This window comes from Heloderma suspectum, chromosome 11 (assembly GCF_057233095.1).
Source record: "Heloderma suspectum isolate Gila_16-S chromosome 11, 16-S_ref, whole genome shotgun sequence".
Taxonomy (NCBI): domain Eukaryota; kingdom Metazoa; phylum Chordata; class Lepidosauria; order Squamata; family Helodermatidae; genus Heloderma; species Heloderma suspectum.
This window is the reverse complement of record NC_139468.1, coordinates 6,209,364-6,227,134: the sequence shown is the minus strand read 5'-3', so window position 1 is coordinate 6,227,134 and position 17,771 is coordinate 6,209,364. Positions and strand designations below refer to the sequence as shown.

General features: G+C 45.4%; 1 protein-coding gene across 1 annotated transcript in view; it reads right to left on the bottom strand.

The window, feature by feature from the left end:
* APBA2 (amyloid beta precursor protein binding family A member 2) overlaps positions 1-17,771 on the bottom strand; it is a 158,727-nt gene that overhangs the window by 15,168 nt on the left and 125,788 nt on the right. The window contains exons 6-8 of the mRNA XM_084816400.1: positions 14,538-14,624; positions 8,902-9,087; positions 6,618-6,797 (exon numbers count right to left, since the gene is read on the bottom strand). Of these exons, the coding sequence (XP_084672526.1) occupies positions 6,618-6,797; positions 8,902-9,087; positions 14,538-14,624 (453 nt within the window). The remainder of the gene's footprint in view (positions 1-6,617; positions 6,798-8,901; positions 9,088-14,537; positions 14,625-17,771) is intronic.

Below are 17,771 nucleotides of genomic sequence, written 5' to 3'. Positions count from 1 at the left end.
GTCTACTCTAAGGAGCTGTGAAGGTGTCAATGGGTCCACTCTAAGGAGCTGTGAAGTGAACTGAAATGGGCTGGAATGGGCCATTTCACATCAAATGACCACCAGATCTACTACTGTGGACAACAGGACCACAGAAGAAATGGAGTAGCCTTCATAATTAATAATAAAGTGGCTAAAGCACTTTAAAGTGCTTGGATACAATCCAAAAAATGACAGAATGATCTCAATTCAAATTCAGGGTAAGTCATTTAACATCACAGTGATCCAAATATATGCCCCAACCACAGATGCTGAAAAAGCAGAAGTAGATCAGTTCCATGAGGATCTGCAGCACCTACTGGATAGTACGCCAAAAAAAGATGTTATTTTCAATACAGGAGACTGGAATGCTAAGGTGGGTAGTCAAACGACACCTGGAATTACAGGCAAGCATGGTCTGGGAGAACAAAATGAAGCAGGACATAAGCTGATAGAATTTTGCCAAGACAACTCACTGTGCATAACAAACACTCTCTTCCAACAACCTAAGAGACGACTTTATACATGGACTTCACCAGACGGTCGACACCAACATCAGATTGACTACATCCATTGTAGCCAAAGGTGGCAGACAGCTATGCAGTCGGTAAAAATAAGACCTGGAGCTGATTGTAGTTCAGATCACGAACTTCTTATTGCACAATTTAGAATCAGACTCAAGAGAATAGGGAAGACCCACAGATCAGTTAGATATGAGCTCACTAATATTCCTCATGAATATGCAGTGGAGGTGAAGAATAGATTGAAGGGACTAGATTTAGTAGATAGGGTCCCGGAAGAACTATGGACAGAAGTTCACAACATTGTTCAGGAGTCGGCAACAAAAAACGTCCCAAAGAAAAAGAAAACCAAGAAGGCAAGATGGCTGTCTGCTGAGACACTGGAAGCAGCCCAAGAAAGAAGGAAAGCAAAAGGCAACAGTGATAGGGGGAGATATGCCCAATTAAATGCAAAATTCCAGAGGTTAGCCAGAAGAGATCAGGAATTATTTTTAAACAAGCAATGCGCGGAAGTGGAAGAAGATAATAGAATAGGAAGGACAAGAGGCCTCTTCCAGAAAATTAGAAACATCGGAAGTAAATTCCAGGCAAAAATGGGTATGATCAAAAACAAAGATGGCAAGGACCTATCAGAAGCAGAAGAGATCAAGAAAAGGTGGCAAGAATATATGGAAGATCTGTATAGGAAGGATAATAATATCGGGGATAGATTTGACTGTGTGGTCAGTGAGCTAGAGCCAGACATCCTGAAGAGTGAGGTTGAATGGGCCTTAAGAAGCATTGCTAATAACAAGGCGGCAGGAGATGATGGTATCCCAGCTGAACTGTTTAAAATCTTGCAAGATGATGCTGTCAAGGTGATGCATGCCATATGCCAGCAAATTTGGAAAACACAAGAATGGCCAACAGATTGGAAAAGATCAACTTATATCCCCATACTAAAAAAGGGAAGCGCCAAAGAATGTTCAAACTATCGAACAGTGGCACTTATTTCACATGCCAGTAAGGTAACGCTCAAGATCTTGCATGGTAGACTCCAGCAATTCATGGAACGAGAATTGCCAGGTGTACAAGCTGGGTTTAGAAAAGGCAGAGGAACTAGGGACCAAATAGCCAATATCCGCTGGATAATGGAGAAAGCCAGGGAGTTTCAGAAAAACATCTATTTCTGTTTTATTGACTATTCTAAAGCCTTTGACTGTGTGGATCATAACAAATTATGGCAAGTTCTTGGTGGTATGGGGATACCGAGTCATCTTGTCTGCCTCCTGAGGAATCTGTATAACGACCAAGTAGCAACGGTAAGAAGAGACCATGGAACAACGGACTGGTTTAAGATTGGGAAAGGAGTATGGCAGGGTTGTATACTCTCACCCTACCTATTCAACCTGTATGCGGAACACATCATGCGACGTGCTGGGCTTGATGAAGCCAAGGCTGGAGTGAAAATCGCTGGAAGAAACATTAACCATCTCAGATATGCAGATGATACCACTTTGATGGCTGAAAGCGAGGAGGAGCTGAGGAACCTTCTGACGAAGGTGAAAGAAGAAAGTGCAAAAGCTGGGTTGCAGTTCAACCTCAAAAAAACCAAGATTATGGCAACCAGCTTGATTGATAACTGGCAAATAGAGGGAGAAAACGTGGAGGCAGTGACAGACTTTGTCTTTCTAGGCACAAAGATTACTGCAGACGCTGACTGCAGCCAGGAAATCAGAAGACCTTTACTTCTTGGGAGGAGAGCAATGACAAATCTTGATAAAATAGTTAAGAGCAGAGACATCAGACTGACAACAAAGGTCCACATAGTTAAAGCAATGGTATTCCCCGTAGTAACCTATGGCTGCGAGAGCTGGACCATAAGGAAGGCTGAGCGAAGGAAGATATATGCTTTTGAACTGTGGTGCTGGAGGAAAATTCTGAGAGTGCCTTGGACTGCAAGAAGATCAAGCCAGTCCATACTCCAGGAAATAAAGCCAGTCTGCTCACTTGAGGGAATGATAATAAAGGCAAAACTGAAGTACTTTGGCCACATCATGAGAAGACAGGACACCCTGGAGAAGATGCTGATGCTAGGGAAAGTGGAAGGCAAAAGGAAGAGGGGCCGACCAAGGACAAGATGGACGGATGATATTCTGGAGGTGACGGACTCAACCTTGGGGGAGCTGGGGGTGGCGACGGCTGACAGGAAGCTCTGGCGTGGGCTGGTCCATGAAGTCACGAAGAGTCGGAAGCGACTGAACGAATAAACAACAACTCTAAGGAGGACTAACATTGGATACTACCCATAGTGTCATACATAATGAAAGCAAAAAACAATACAACCAATGATAAAAACCAATAATAAAACAGCTTCAAAAGTACTATTTTAAAACCAGCAACAAAAAATCAGCATTTAAAAGAGATAAAGCTAAAAAAGAAAAAATGATTTTAAAATGCAGATGTACACATATTAAAAATAAAGCAAGGAGCAATTGAAAAGGCCTGTAGGAATAAAAAGGTCTTTGCCTGGCGCCAAAAAGCCAGCAAAGTAGGTGCCAGGTAGACCTGTCTTGGGAGGGCATTCCACAATTTGGGAGCCACCACAGAAAAGGCCCACCCACCGAATCTCAGAGTGTGGGGGCACTCGGAGCAGGGCCTTGGATGTTGATCTCAGGACATGGGTAGGAACATAGGAGAAGAGGCAGTCCTTTAGGTAGTTAAGCAGTATCACCCTGCAGTGTCGGAAGCATCCTTTGCCACTTCCCTCTTCTCTCCAAAACAGCCATTCCTAGCATGGAGGGCCGGGGGCTATTTCGATATTCAGTCTTTCTTGACCAAGCCCTTCAAAAGTAGGTAAAGTCAGATAGACAGATGCCATTGGGGAGGATCGTGGCTGAACATGCTGGATCTCAGCTTCCCCAAAAGCACTGTTGCACATCCATGCTTCTGCTGGCATCTGGGCCAGTGCTCTCTCGCAGAAAATGATGCTCCAATGAAGGGTAGCCCAGCCCTGGTGCAAGCCCTCCTGCTGCCATGGCATTGCTGGCCTCACCCTCGGCCTTTCCCCCTCCCTGTTGTACAGCCCCCTTCCCCTGACGTTTGCCACTGCCGCGTCAGCAATTTGCCACTCCTCCCGCTCCGCTGCCTGATGCGAGTGCATGGGAAAGCCGGCCCTGGGTCAGCCTTCCCACTTCCCCACCCCCTGAGATTTCCTCCCTCTATTTGTCCTGCTTTGCAATTTTCAGCATGACAGTTTTAAAGTAGGTCTTTATACTTTTGCCAATAATACCAGCAACTCGGAAAAACAATACCTGCCCGACCGCTGTGGCCACATTCAAAACACATGGATGGTTGTGTGTTTTTCCCCCTCTCCCTGATACTTGGTAGATTACAATTTATTTACACTTTCCCCAGTGTTGATTTAAAATCCAATTTCCACTTGGCTTGTTGATTTTCAGCTTCCCTTCCATTCACCTTGGCCGCTTTTCACCTCTAAATGCTCCGCTTATACTCAGCCCAAATTGCCAGCCAGATAAAATGACTTGTCTCCTAGCTAGGTTTATGACATTTACTTCTCATTAAGAGTTTTCGCCTCCAGAATGACTTTCCAAATTATTAAATACCCAGTACTCCAACAGCCTCCTGCGGAAGACAAGGGTTGCTCATTTCTAAAATGGAAAGAACCAAAAACATTGTTTCATCCTCTTACTCCAGACCAATTGGCTTTGAAGAGCCTGCCTGCCTGCTGCCTGCCTGGAGGCTTTGGAGGGGGACAGATGTGTAGTTAGGGGGAAAGGGCCATGGGCAGCCACTGCCAATCAGAGCAGGCCAGCCTCCCCAACCTGGTGCTCTCCAGATGTTTTGGACTATAATTTATAGAATCATAGAATCATAGGGTTGGAAGGGGCCTACAAGACCAACGAGTCCAAGTCCCTGCTCAATGCAGGAAGCCTGATTCCCAGGCGGTCTCCCATCCAAGTACTAACCAGGGCTGACCCTGCTTAGCTTCCGAGATCAGACCCATCCAGCCCTTTGTCCTGCATTCCTGGCCACTGGCCATGCCGGGAGTCCCTATTCAGGCTGGCCATGCAGCAATACATCCTAAGGGTACAACCAGCCCTAGACACCCAATACTCAAGACACACTATACTGTCTTGCATTCTGCCCTAGATACAACGGAGGGACTCCCAGCTGCCAGATCTTCCAAAGCAGTAGCTGGTACATCTCATCTCTCAAATAGAGTTGTTGTTTTTCTTTTGCAACAATGAGGGATAGAAGCTTCCTTTGTATTCTTTTTTTTTTAAGTGAAATCTGACACACCCTTGATTTTTATTCGCAATGGTATTTCTTACATACATGCGAGAGTTGGGAGAAACCAAGTCCTGCAGGATTGAGTAGAAATTCATAATTTGGGACTAGATTCCTGTGGTTATCTGCTCCCTATCGGTTTGCTTTCTGATTATGAGGGACACACCATAGGAAAAAATGGAAAATCCAAGGCAATAAATACCCTTGGGGAAAGCTTTCTTCTACATCTTAAATGGACAGAGCAGAAATGGGAAGGAAGCCGGGAAGGGCCCCTTAAAGACAACTTCCCAAATATGGGGAAGATGTCTCCTGAAATCTGGGTCTCTGCTTTAGAAATGGCAAGGCAAAGCCTGTTTTGTAACATACATCATCAGCCCACTAAGTAAAACACTGCAAGAGATGGGACACGGGAGATGAATCTTCTGTGCAAAGGCACAGCAGGCAAGAGGTCCCATCTGTTCAGTGCTGATTAGCCCACAGCGTGCATCCTGTCTCCAGTTTAAATCGATCATATTTATGAAGAAGAAAGGGGGGAAACCCCGCAGGAAGCAGACCAATAAAAACAGAAATGGGTTTTCAACATACGAGGAGATTGCCATGGCCCCACTGAAAGAGTACTCCTCCTCCAAGGGGCTGGGGCCCTCCGAGACCCAGAGCACCCCAGATGAGGTACTGCCCCCAGACCAGCAGGAGCCTGGGGCCCTTGGGGGTGATGGCTGCAGGTCCATCCTTGCCAGGAGGAGGGGACTCTGCCTCTGAGGCAGAGGCTGAGCCACCCCCTGGCCGCCAAATCCTCACCTCAAGTGATGGCTATAAAAAGGAAAAAGGAAAGGTTCCTCCTGTGCAAGCACCGAGTCATTGCTGACTCCTAGAGAGACGCCAATTGCGCTGGCGTTTTCATGGCAGACTATAGCGGGGTGGTTTGCCATTGCCTTCCCCAGTCGTGACTACCTTCCCCCAGCAAGCTGGGTACTCATTTTACCGACCTCGGAAGGATGAGTCGACCTGAGCCGGCTACCCAAGACCCAGCTTCCGCTGGGATCAAACTCAGGTCGTGGGGAGAGTTTCGGTTGCAATACTGCCGCCTACCACTCTGCGCCACATGAGGCTCTAGGATATAAAAAGGCCTAGATATAAATGCAATTAATTAATTAATTGATTGATTGATTAATTAATAATTAATGTAACAACCCACCTATCACGACTGTTGAAAAGATTACAGAGTTCTGTCCGTGAAGCTCTTTGAACTCTTGCATGTGCCATTATGAAATGGCTAAATGAGGGGAGGGAGGGCAGAAGTAGCCATGGAGGTTGGAACTTAGATGACCAAAGTCTGAACTTTGCACCTGAGAACGATGACTGAAGCTGGCCTTCAGGTCAGGTTTGCAGCTGATTGGGCAGACGTTACAGAAACGTTTGCCTTTGTGGGTTTGTGGTGTGGTGTGGGGTTGGTTTTGTATGTCTGTTAACCAGAATCTGAGGCATTTGTTACGGGAATAGTGCCGTGGAGGTGTGGGACTGCTGGAGATGGACAAAGGGGTACAGAGCTGTTTGACAAAAAGCAAAACTTAATATACTTTATACAACAACAGCAACACCCTACCCTCACAGCTCAGCTGGTTTAATTTTACACGACTGTTGTATATGCTTAAGAATATGTTTGCAATGAGCACTTAAAATGCCACATGAGTTCTCAGCATGCACATTACTAACAAACAGGGAAAAGGGAGCTTCAAAGTATATGAAAATTTTCATTGTTAAAATTCAAATGGCGGGGGGGGGAATCACCTCTTTGCAATTCTCAGAGTTGGAGAAATGGATAAGGTCATCGTTATACATTTCCTGGGTGTTGATGATGTCGCTGTATTCCTTCTGGCTAAGATCCTCCGGGTTGATGCCATTGGCTCTGAGGAACTCCTGATAGGCCACGCTGAAGGCTTGGCCAATCGACTGGGCTATCAGCTGAGCCTACAGGAGAAGAAACAGTGGGAAGGAGATGAGCGCCACTCAGGGCCACCTGCATTCGCACACTTTACATTCTTAAGGCACTTATCCTGGGGCAGGAGACACCTTCCCTCTGTGTAAGCTGCCCTAGTGTCTGGTTTGGAAGCTCCAGCCAGTGCAGAATAAGAACATGGGAAGAGCCCTGCTGGATCACACCAAGGATCCATCTAGTCCAGCATTCTGTTCACACAGTGGCCAACCAGGAAACCACAAGCAACACCCTCCTGCCCATGTTCCCCAGCAACCGCTGTACATAGGCGTACCACCTCTGGTACTGGAGGTAGCACATAGCCATCAAGACTAGTAGCCGTGGGTAGCCTTTTCCTTCAGGAATTTGTCCAACCCCCTTTTAAAGCCATCCAAGTTGGTGGCCATCACTATATCCTGTGGTAGTGAATTCCATAGTTTAACTCTGCACTGTGTGAAGAGGTCCTTCCTTTTATCCATCCTGAATCCCCCACTCATTAGCTTCATGGGATGACCCCTTTGGGCTCTAGTATTATTAGAGAGGGAGAAAAATGTCTCCCTATCCACATTTTCCACACCAGAATTTTGCAGAATTTTGTATTCCTCTATCATGTTTCCCCTGACCCTCCTTTTTTCCAAGCGAAACAATCCCAGCTGTTGTCACCTACTCTCATAGGGGAGATGCTCCAGCCCCTTGATCATTTTAGTTGCCCTTTCCTGCAGCTAGGGTGCTCAGTGGGATACCCAGTTATGATCACATAACACCTCTGTTAAAAGAACTGCACTGGTTGCCTATTAGCATGTTCAATGTTATGATATTGTCATACAAAGCCCTAAACAACTTGGGAACAGTATATCTAGCACACCATGTTCCCCTATCTATACCCAGCCAACCTTTAAGATCTTCAGAGAAGGTCTTGCTGGTCATTCCATGATCAACAGAATGTCGCCATGTAATATCTCGACATCGGGCCTTCTCAGTGGTTGCATCCACCCTCTGGAAAACCCTCCCACTGCATGTTTGGGAGGCAGAAAATGTGGTATGTTTCAAACGCCTCCTGAAAACGCACATGTTCACCCAGGCTTTCCCTAACTTGTAATTAATTGCAACTAATCACATGCTACCATCTTACTGTTCCTTGTACTATCTTGTAATGCTATTGTAGTTGAAATTGTCTTTAATAGTCTATTTTAAATGTGATTTTCAATATTTAATATTAATATTTTATGTTATGTTATGTAGTTGAAATTGGTTTTAATCATGTATTTATTTAAATGTGAGTTTTCATATTTGTATGTGCACCACTTAGAGATTTTATAGTATATAAGTATTATTAATGATAAAAAAAATAAGTTAAACACAAATGTCATTTTAGGTCATAACTGGTTTTCAAGACCTTTAAAGAGCAAACTAAGGGCACAATCCTATGGGGATAGGTGGCCGCCTCCGAACTTGGAGGCGGCCACCTATCCAATGTGACTGCCTATCCAATGCAGGGCAGGAGAAGCACGGAGGGGATTGTTCTCTCTGTGCTTCTCCTGCCCTGCATTTGCAGCTCGACAGCCTATTTCGTCTGTCTAGCCACAGGAAGGCGGAGCAGGGCAGGAGGCTGCCAGACGACACATAGGATGTGTCATACTGGCATTTCTGCCTTCCTCGCCCTGGAACGCCCCTCGGAATGCCCCGATTTGGCCGCTCCGCACTCCTCTTCCGAACACGGAGCTTGGGGATGTACCTGTGAGGCAGCACAGAAGGGGGAAAGGTCGGTTCTCCAGGAACTGACCTCGGAATGCAGGCTCTGAGGTCTGTTCCCAGAAAACCAGATATCCTGTGGCCTTCTAGCCACTGACTAGCGGCCATAAGATTGCCGGCTAAATTATTAAACGTTCAAGCACTTGAAGAGAAGGGTAATAATGTATGAATCTGAGTTGTGGAGTGTGGGGAGAAAAGTAGAGAACATGGAATAAGAGGGAGTGCTTCATCGGAGTGAAAGAGCAGCAAACAAGTTGGCCCTGTACATCTCCGAAAAGATTAACCAAGCAAAAGCTTCAGCCCTGCCCAATCTCTAATTATGCATTTCTCCACATGCTGCTTACTTACGTCCTCTGATTCAAAAACATGGCAGATCATCTTGTACTGTTTCTTTCCTTCTTGTGCCCCGGGAGTTGTCTCAATACAGTCTTGGGAAGCTGAACGGGGCATTCGGCGCCTTGCCATCAAAACAACGATATTACCGATGTCGGCAATGTAGGAGATGGTACGCAGCGCATGGTCCATCATGGTTTCCTAGAGCAATTGATCAGTCAAAGCCATCAACGTGTGCACACCCTGCCACTTGAGGAATGGCACATTTCCCTTTTGCGATGCACATTTCTTTTTAAAATTATGCACAAAAAGTATGTGCCGCAGAAGCGGTGGCTAACCGTCTCCTTGACATGGATTGAACCGCCACTTCTTTTGAACCTGAATAGTTTAGCTTAAAGCTCTTCCTGCCCATCACTAAGCATTTCAACATTTTAAATGGCAAGAAAAATGTTCAAAAGACAGGAAGCCACCAACCCCCTGCTCTATTCTGTGCCATTGCTAGAACAGTACAGGGCATCCATCATTAGAAATATAAAGCCAAAATTTAGGTTTTTAAAAAACCAGCCTGATGTTACAGTTAATTAAAGAGAAATTTAGAAATCCCAGATGCAAGGCACTTTAAAGCCATCTACTTTGGGTTCCTAATTAAATGCAGTATTTTTAAAGCCTCTGGTGTTAGACCACGCAGAATGCTGTTATTTCTATGAAAGGTCTTTCAATGGGCAAGGGATCTTTTCGAGGCTCAAAATCACAGGGGTCAGGAAGGTTTTGACAAATCAAACCAACGGACTGGCAAAATGGCTCAAACCAATGCCAAAATTTATGCAGACTTGGGAACAAGAGGCATTTGTGACATTACTCAAGGGAGACAATAGGGCGTAGGGATCAGGTTGAAATGTAAAAGGCAGGAGAGGTGATGCTGTGCATGCTGGAGCCCCCTCTATTAGATTTTGTAACAAATTTCTTCTGGCAAGAAAGGAAAAATGGCTGCTGCGGACCATTCAAAACAAGCCAGCAAGATTCACACAGAGATGAGGGTGCAGCAAATGAAATGCATATCTGCACAAAGGTCTCCCCTTCTGTTTCTCACAGTCCACACTGGCCAAGCAAATATTAGTTTGCAGAGGAAAAGGTTACAGGTTGGAGTGGAATGAAAAGAGCCACTAAAGCTATTCTACAAATGCTTCAGCATTTACACAGTGATATAATAGGTCGGTTCTATTGGGAATATTGCAACCACATCTGCAAGTTACAGGAAGGGGGCAGTGTTGCACTTAGTTAATGCATGAGCATAGCTAGCCTTAGAATCTCTATAGCCTACAGTGATTTCCTGTTCCTCCCCTTCCTTCTCCCCTCTCTGCCTCCCTACATGGATGGGAGCACAGATGTTTGCTCTCTCTCCTGCCTGTGTAATGGAACACAAAATGGACTGAACATTTTGAAACACTGTGCTGTACCTGCATCTTAATGCAAGAATATTTGTGAATAAGCCATTTCCTTCTTTCTTCACTAAAGAACGGCGTGGTCTCCTCTCTTTTTGGCCTTTTGTGTGCATGTGGGACTGGTGAATGCTCATTCTGTTCTGCCTTCTGTTACAGGAGGCAGCCTATGCCAAATTATCCCATCAGGTTGAATTCACAGCAGTTCTCCGAGCTTCTGGTTGTGCGAGACGTTGGACAAGAACACCACCTTTGGATTTAATGTCATATTTCTCACCCAAAGCTTTAGTGCAGGATGTTTAAGCAGCCCCTCTGAGAGTGGAAGAAGGCTTCTTTGAGTGGAAAGGCACCTTTGGATTCAATCCCATATTTCAGTCTCCTCCAACCTGGTGCCCCACACATCTGGAGGGCACCAGATGGGGAAGGCTGCCATATTTCAACCTTCCCTCAGTGTATGTGAGATGGCATCCTGGGAGAACAACACTGGGATTCCATTTCCCTCCCCACCCACCTGAGCATCAGCTTGATGGCTCCTGTGGGGCTTCTGGAACATGGACATGATTACAGAGTAAGTGGCTCTTCTACTGGGGCCCTGCTTGGTTGTTAGGTTGCTCCACAATGGTCCATGAGCTCCCCATTGCTAGGAGCATGCGCCACAGTGCTGGGAAAATGGCCACGTCATAATTGACCATCACAGACTACGGAAATGCACAAAGGAACTTCAAAAGGGCCAGTCTATGAGCATAGGGAGCTTAGGCTATTGGGCGGTATAGAAATGTAATCAATGAATGAATGATCTTAATGGATGGGGGAGAAAATTAACACATACAACTTACTTCCTCTTTCCATTTGAAAGTCACCATTGTGGTGGCAGGACCATGATGCAAATAAGGGGAGTTGCTCTACCCACCACACACACACACACATGCACAAAAGGCCTTTTTTCCAGGCATTGGTTGCCAAGCCAACTGGGCACATTCAACTGGATACAAGATGTGCCAACTGAAGTGCTTTAAGATTGGCTGAACCCGTTGGCTACAACATGGCCACTGCAAGACTTGGCCACTGTAAAAGACAAGGCGGAATATAGACTCCTTGGCCTGTTCCAGTTTTGGATGTTCTTCAACTCTTGCCTGGAAAGTGATGTGAGCCTCAAAGCAAGCGTTGAAGGAACCACACAGGGGTACATTGTGACTGTCACGATGGGAAGGGAATTAATTTATTTAGTACCATCTTTGCCTCTTAAATCTTGCTTTTGGCTATGGCTGCTCATACACAAAGGAGCCAGCTCTCCCCTCCACCCACCCATCCATTCCTCCCCCTCAAACTGTCTTTTATTACTTATGTGAAGCAGCAAAATGCAACTATGAAATGCATGTGTTGCACCAGTGAGAAGATCCCATTACCATTTGTCATGTTATTAAGCATCGGCAACAGGCCAGAGGCTGCGTGGCAGCACTGGCAAGGCCTTTTAATAACGATCCAAGCAGCTGCCTTGCAGAAGACATCCACAGCCAAAGAGTAGAGCACGGATGGCTTGTACAAGTAGTTCACCTATCAGACCTGCTGTGAAGGTTTGAGGCCTACAGAGGCACAGTAAACAGGTCAGGCCTAGAGTCCTCAGGTTTTTTGTTGGGAGGGGGTATCTATGAGAAAAGTAGTTTCATTTCCCCCTTCATGGATCACTGCCTTGTTGTGGCGAAGGGGCTTGCGTAACTCAGTGAAGCCATAAACTATGCTGTGCAGGGCCACCCAAGACGGACAGGTCATGGCAGAGAGTTCTGACAAAATGTGGTCCACTGGAGAAGGAAATGGCAACCCACTCCAGTATTCTTGAACAACAACAAAAGTTTCATTTCCCTGGTTAAGTTTCATTTTCCTGAGTTAGGTTTCATTTCTCCAGGTTTGAAACAGTACTTTCAGTTTTGGGGGAGGGGGGATAAAAAGAGACAGCGTGCCAGTGAGAGAGAGAGAGAGGAAGACCAGAGAGTCAGAGAGACCAGAGCAGGAAGAAGTAGCCTGGAGAAGTCTAAGTGCAGCTAGGGTTAGAAAAACTTGCGTTTTTGCAACCTTTAGTTTCTCATAATGCCTTTTGTATCACTCAGCTCTATTTAGTAAATGCCTTTAGTTGTAATTTGCTTGTTTTGATTTACCAGTTAACTGTTGTGTTAAACCTCAGGTGTCTGGACTGCCAATCAACCCAGTCTATGGCCTACATCCCACATTATTGGGAATGGAAAGTAAAAGAAGGAAGGTGGGACTCTTAAGGAGGCCAGAGATCCTCAAGGAGTTGCTCAGGGGGTCCAGGTCATAAGGGGAATCCTGACACCTGCATATATGAATTCATTTAAAAAAAAACTGCTACTCTACAGAGATTAAAAATGGGCAATTTCAACTGGCAGGCTTGCAACATAAAGACAGACATAAGCTCATGCGGTGCTATGAGCAGGGGCGGGCAGCAGCTGGGCGAGCACCCGATGTAGCCAGGACTGGGTGAGTCCGTCCATCCCTAGTTTGAAGTCAGGGGAGATTAGTAGGCCAAGGGACACAGTTCTAAGCCTGCCCCCTCCGCACAGCTCTGGGGCAGCCCCAGGGGAATGAAGTGGTTTTGAAAAGAAGCATTTGGGCCATCTTAAGAGATTTAAACTGCTATCTGTAGAGATAGATGATCATTTCCAAAAATCCCCAGGAAATGCAGAAGCCAAGGAATTGGGGCGCACAATACCAGCTTTTCCGATTTGCAGGCAGTACGGAGTCTGCTGATTGGCTGGCCTGGTATAAATATGACGAGCTTGGCCCACAGAGCAGTACTCTCTGCCTGAAGCAATTCTGGCTCTTGGCTTTGCCATCACCCTCACCTCCAGACTCAGAAACTAGTCTCAAGGATCCTAAGCTGAAGATGACACACACCAGATCTGGATTCAGGATCCGCCACACAACACCTCATCCTAGTTCTGAGAGGATTGCATGAGTAAATCTAAAAGGGGGGAAGCATGTGGAATTACGGCAGAGGACGGAATTTCGAACTCCTGTATTTGCTTCTGTATTTCTGTTGTGTTGGCTTTGTACTGATGTATTTTTAGATATTTGTTTGTACTGTATATATTATTGTTCTGTTTTGAAATAACTGTATAATGCCTAAAGAACCTGTTTGATAGGTGTGATAAAATACAAAGAATACATAAATAGCGAATTAGAGTCCTATTGCTTCAGTACTGTGATCCTTTCGAACAGGGGTGGGGAACCATTTTTTTCCTGTGGAGAGCTGCATTCCTTCAGGGATAATCTGTCGGGGGCACATGCCAGTGGTGGACATGTCTGTCATGCCCTCACTTGAAGAATTCTCCTCAGAGGAAGAACTAGAGCTCCCAGAAACTGAGGGCACCTCAGATCAGTCACTGTCACCAGACCAGGAGGAGCCCAGGTCCTTTGGGGAGATGGCTGCAGGTTTGTCCCTGCCAGGGGAAGGGGACTCTGCCTCTGAGGCAGAGGCTGAGCAACCCCTTGGCCCCCAGGAGCATCATCACCTCAAGCGACAGGTCCCTAGGACTCCTGTGAGAAGGAGTCCTTGCTTGCAGAGAAGGACTCCTCAGGAGAAAGTGATGCCTCATGAGTAGGGCTCTGACCAGAGACCTTAATGTACTGCAGCTGAGTCCTGGGTGGGGCTCAACAGGCTTTAGTTTTAAAAGTCTTCAGTGTCTACCTAGCCAGTGCTGGAAACAATGTCTGTACTAGCTTCTACTGCCATGTATCCTGTTTTCTGACCTTGCTTTGAGACTGAACCTCTGTGCTGCTGACTTTGGAATCCTGCTTCATGCTTCTGGGACTGCACATCATGTCTGACTGTTTATCTGTGCGTTGACCTTGGCTGCTCTGTAGACCTCTCTTTTGGATGGTTCCCTCTGGCCTGATAAAACTGTGCTTTTGACTGTTGCCTGCTGATTGGCTTGCTTTTGGGTGGCCCCTTAGTTTAACCTGAGCCTGATCCAACTATAGCACGACAAGGGCCAAAGTGAGCAGGACCACCTCCTTCTCTCTGTCTCCTGCCTTTTCTCTGCCACCCCTTCCTCCCCACACAGTGGCTGCCAGGGAAGTGACAGATGGTATGAACTGATCGCTTCCAGAGTCCTTTAAAAATTTTGTCTAGGGGCTGCAGGTTGCCCCAGCTCTGCTCTAAAAGCCCATTTTGCAGCGTTGGGGTGGAACGCTTACCTGTGTATCTGCGTTCAGAACTTTAATCCTCTGTGTGGAGATGAACAGATCCACTTCTGTCAAAGCCTGGGAATCTCCCTCAGAGCTCTAACAAAACGAAAGGAAGCGGGGGGTGGGGGGCAGACAATGGCAAGATCACAGGGAGAACTTTTGGACCTTTCTTCCAAACAGCCGCTTCCTCAAACAGCTACTTCAAACACAATGGGATGTACAATGACCACACTGCATAAGTTACCGTGACACAGGACAGCTCTTTGAAATGGTCCATTTCCAAAATACATGCAAAAAGCTCGGCCCAGAGAGGAGCATTCTTTGGGAGCATTCACCTGGTGAGTCCTTAGATCAGATTTTGAGTGTTGACATCTGTCATGATGGGACCAGCAAAGGTTCACCAACTGCCTTAGCAATAGAAACTAATTTTAAGAGTTTTTCATTCCTTAAAAACCAAGATAGCTGCATTGGTCCATGAGGGAAAAAAAATCCAGAATCCAGAAATAGGCAGTTTGTTTATTAGGACCAACCAAAACACCACCAAAAGCCTAACCTTTCTACTGTTATGTTTTTTCCCCCTCTCATCCCCTGCTTTTTGTAAGGTTTTTTGTAAAGGCTTTTGTAAGGCTTTTCATTAGGCTTTTCTAGCCTAATAAAGCGTTCTGGAGAACCCAAAAGGTTACAGTCTTTTGTGGCATTTTTGGTTGGTCCTAATGAAGGTATTGACTAAATCTGAATGTGGGATGTCATTCCTTAGTAACAATTCCCAGAGGGGTAGCTGTATTGCTCTGTTGCAGCAGAAACAACAAAGTGTCTTGTGGCACCTTAAAAAACCCCACAAATGTATTATGCATCTGATGAAGCATATTATCTGGTCTGTGTTGATGGCACAGTAGGCATATGTGGGAACCTGGCTGAGTCCAGAGCCCGGATTTCACACTGGAGAACAAGTGGTCATCTCTCAGCAAGAAAAAAGGAGGAAAGATTAAGCCAGAAGACCCTGGCAATTTGCTGCTAAAATGCAACAAAACCCAACACACATCTACTGGTTAAAGAGCAATGAAGCTGCCTTCAACCAACTCACAGGATTGGTCTATCTTACCTAGTATGCTTGACTAGCAGCAGTTCTTCAGGGTTTCAGTTGAACATTCTTCTGCTGCCAAAGATCCTTTTTCTCTTACTGGCTACCAAAGATGGCTCCCAAAAGATTCTTCTGGCTACCAAAGATCCGTTGGCTACCAAAGATCCTTTTACTGGCTCCCAAAGATGGCTCCCAAAAGATTCTTCTGGCTACCAAAGATCCATTGGCTACCAAAGTTCCTTTTACTCTTACTGGCTACCAAAGATGGCTCCCAAAAGATTCTTCTGGCTACCAAAGATCCATTGGCTACCAAAGATCCTTTTACTCTTACTGGCTACCAAAGATCCTTTTACTCTTGTTTACTCTTGACTAGCAGCAGGTCTCCAGGGTTTCGGGTGAATGTTCTTCTGGCTACCAAAGATCCTTTTTACCTGGAGAGTGGAGGCTGGTGGCTCTGATTTCAGTGGGGCTGTGAATCCATTCTCAGTTTCAGTCAGAACCATCCAGAACTCTAAAGGAGCTATCCAAGGTGCTGAACCTATTGGGGGGTTCTCCTTTAGAGCTCTGGCTGGTTCTGATTGAAACCCAGAATGGATTGGCAGACTCACCAAAATGGGGGCATATAGAGCATGTGCTGTGCTATTACCCTGCAGGCCTTCCTTGTGAGCTGGAATTGGAGGTAAAGCCAGACGTAACCTGAATCAGGGCCAGCCTAACTGCACAGGCAACTCAAGCATCACTTAGGAAGCATATTTTTAGGGCCAACCAATGCAATTGGCTTTTGATCTCAGAATTGCCCTCCACCATTTCTTGCCATGTTGCAATATTGCTTCTCGTATCATCCAGCACAACCGCTTGGGATGGCAAAAAGTTTGGTCTCAGCGACTGCAAGGAAATTATTCTGGAATACGCTATTCGATCACTACATCCAAATCCACATTACTTCAGAGGATGGTTGGACTGCAGCACTGAATTTAGAGCTCACGAATTCAAGGAAACTTGGGAGGCACTATGGGAGAACACATACCTATGACAAGTACGTTGTGTTGTTTTAATACAGAGGAGGATAAAGCTTTTGCATGCATAACGAAATGCACATCACCATTGCCATCCTGGAAAGAAATAATTAAAAGTGACAACAACGATAGTCAATTATTACAAGACAGGATCTCACTATTGGGTGACAACACCGGCTGTAGCCACTTCTCCTAATAAAGCAATCATGGACATTAGATGCAAATAGACTTTTGCAAGAGAAAACTGTTATGTTTAACCAGGCTTAGCAAAAATAAATAAATAAAACCACTCAGAAAACAAAGAAACAAGAACACACCAGTGCACTAAAATGTTTAGTCGCAGAGGAAAAAGAGGCGAAAACCGGCAAGAAATGGGAGGCTCTCTGATGAAACCAACGAATCTTTCACTCCATCCAGCTACACAGACTTTAACAAGTACAAATAACACCCCCCCAAATTACAGCTTTACAGAGATCCACAGTGAGACACACCACAGTCCAGAATGCACAAGGACAACAAAAAGAACCCAACGTAAAACAGACATTAGCATTCAAGAAAAACAGTCTACACACCGCTTTTTTCTTGATTTTAGCTGCCTTTTGCATCCTCTGAGGGAGAAGCGTTTAAAAATAAATAAATAAAATAAACAAACAAACAAATAAATAAATAAAAGGGAACCAGACAAATGCACAAAAAGGAACAAAAAAGGAGAGAAAAAGACATGTGAAGTCAGGGAAACCTTTGACAAAAGATTCCAGGGTTCTCAAACCTACCATTTGCAGAGAGAAGATAAAAGACAGATATAAATATGCTATAATGTGTATGTGTTAAGTTAACTATGTGCTGTGTGAAGTCTGTCCTTTTAGCTGTCCTGAATCTCCCACCAATCAGTTTCATGCGATGACCCCTTTGGGTTCTAGTATTATGAGAGAGGGAGAAAAATGTCTCCCTAACCCAGATACGTTTCGTAGACCATAAAACATACAGTGAAATGGAATAAATAAATGCATCAAAAATATAAATAAATACATCATGGCAAATGCAACAAATAAATGCATCATGGCAAAGCATTGCTCAAAGCAATGCTTTGCCATGATGTGGTGTAATTCTGAGCATTCTGGGAAAGTAAGCAAGGCAGCTACCTGC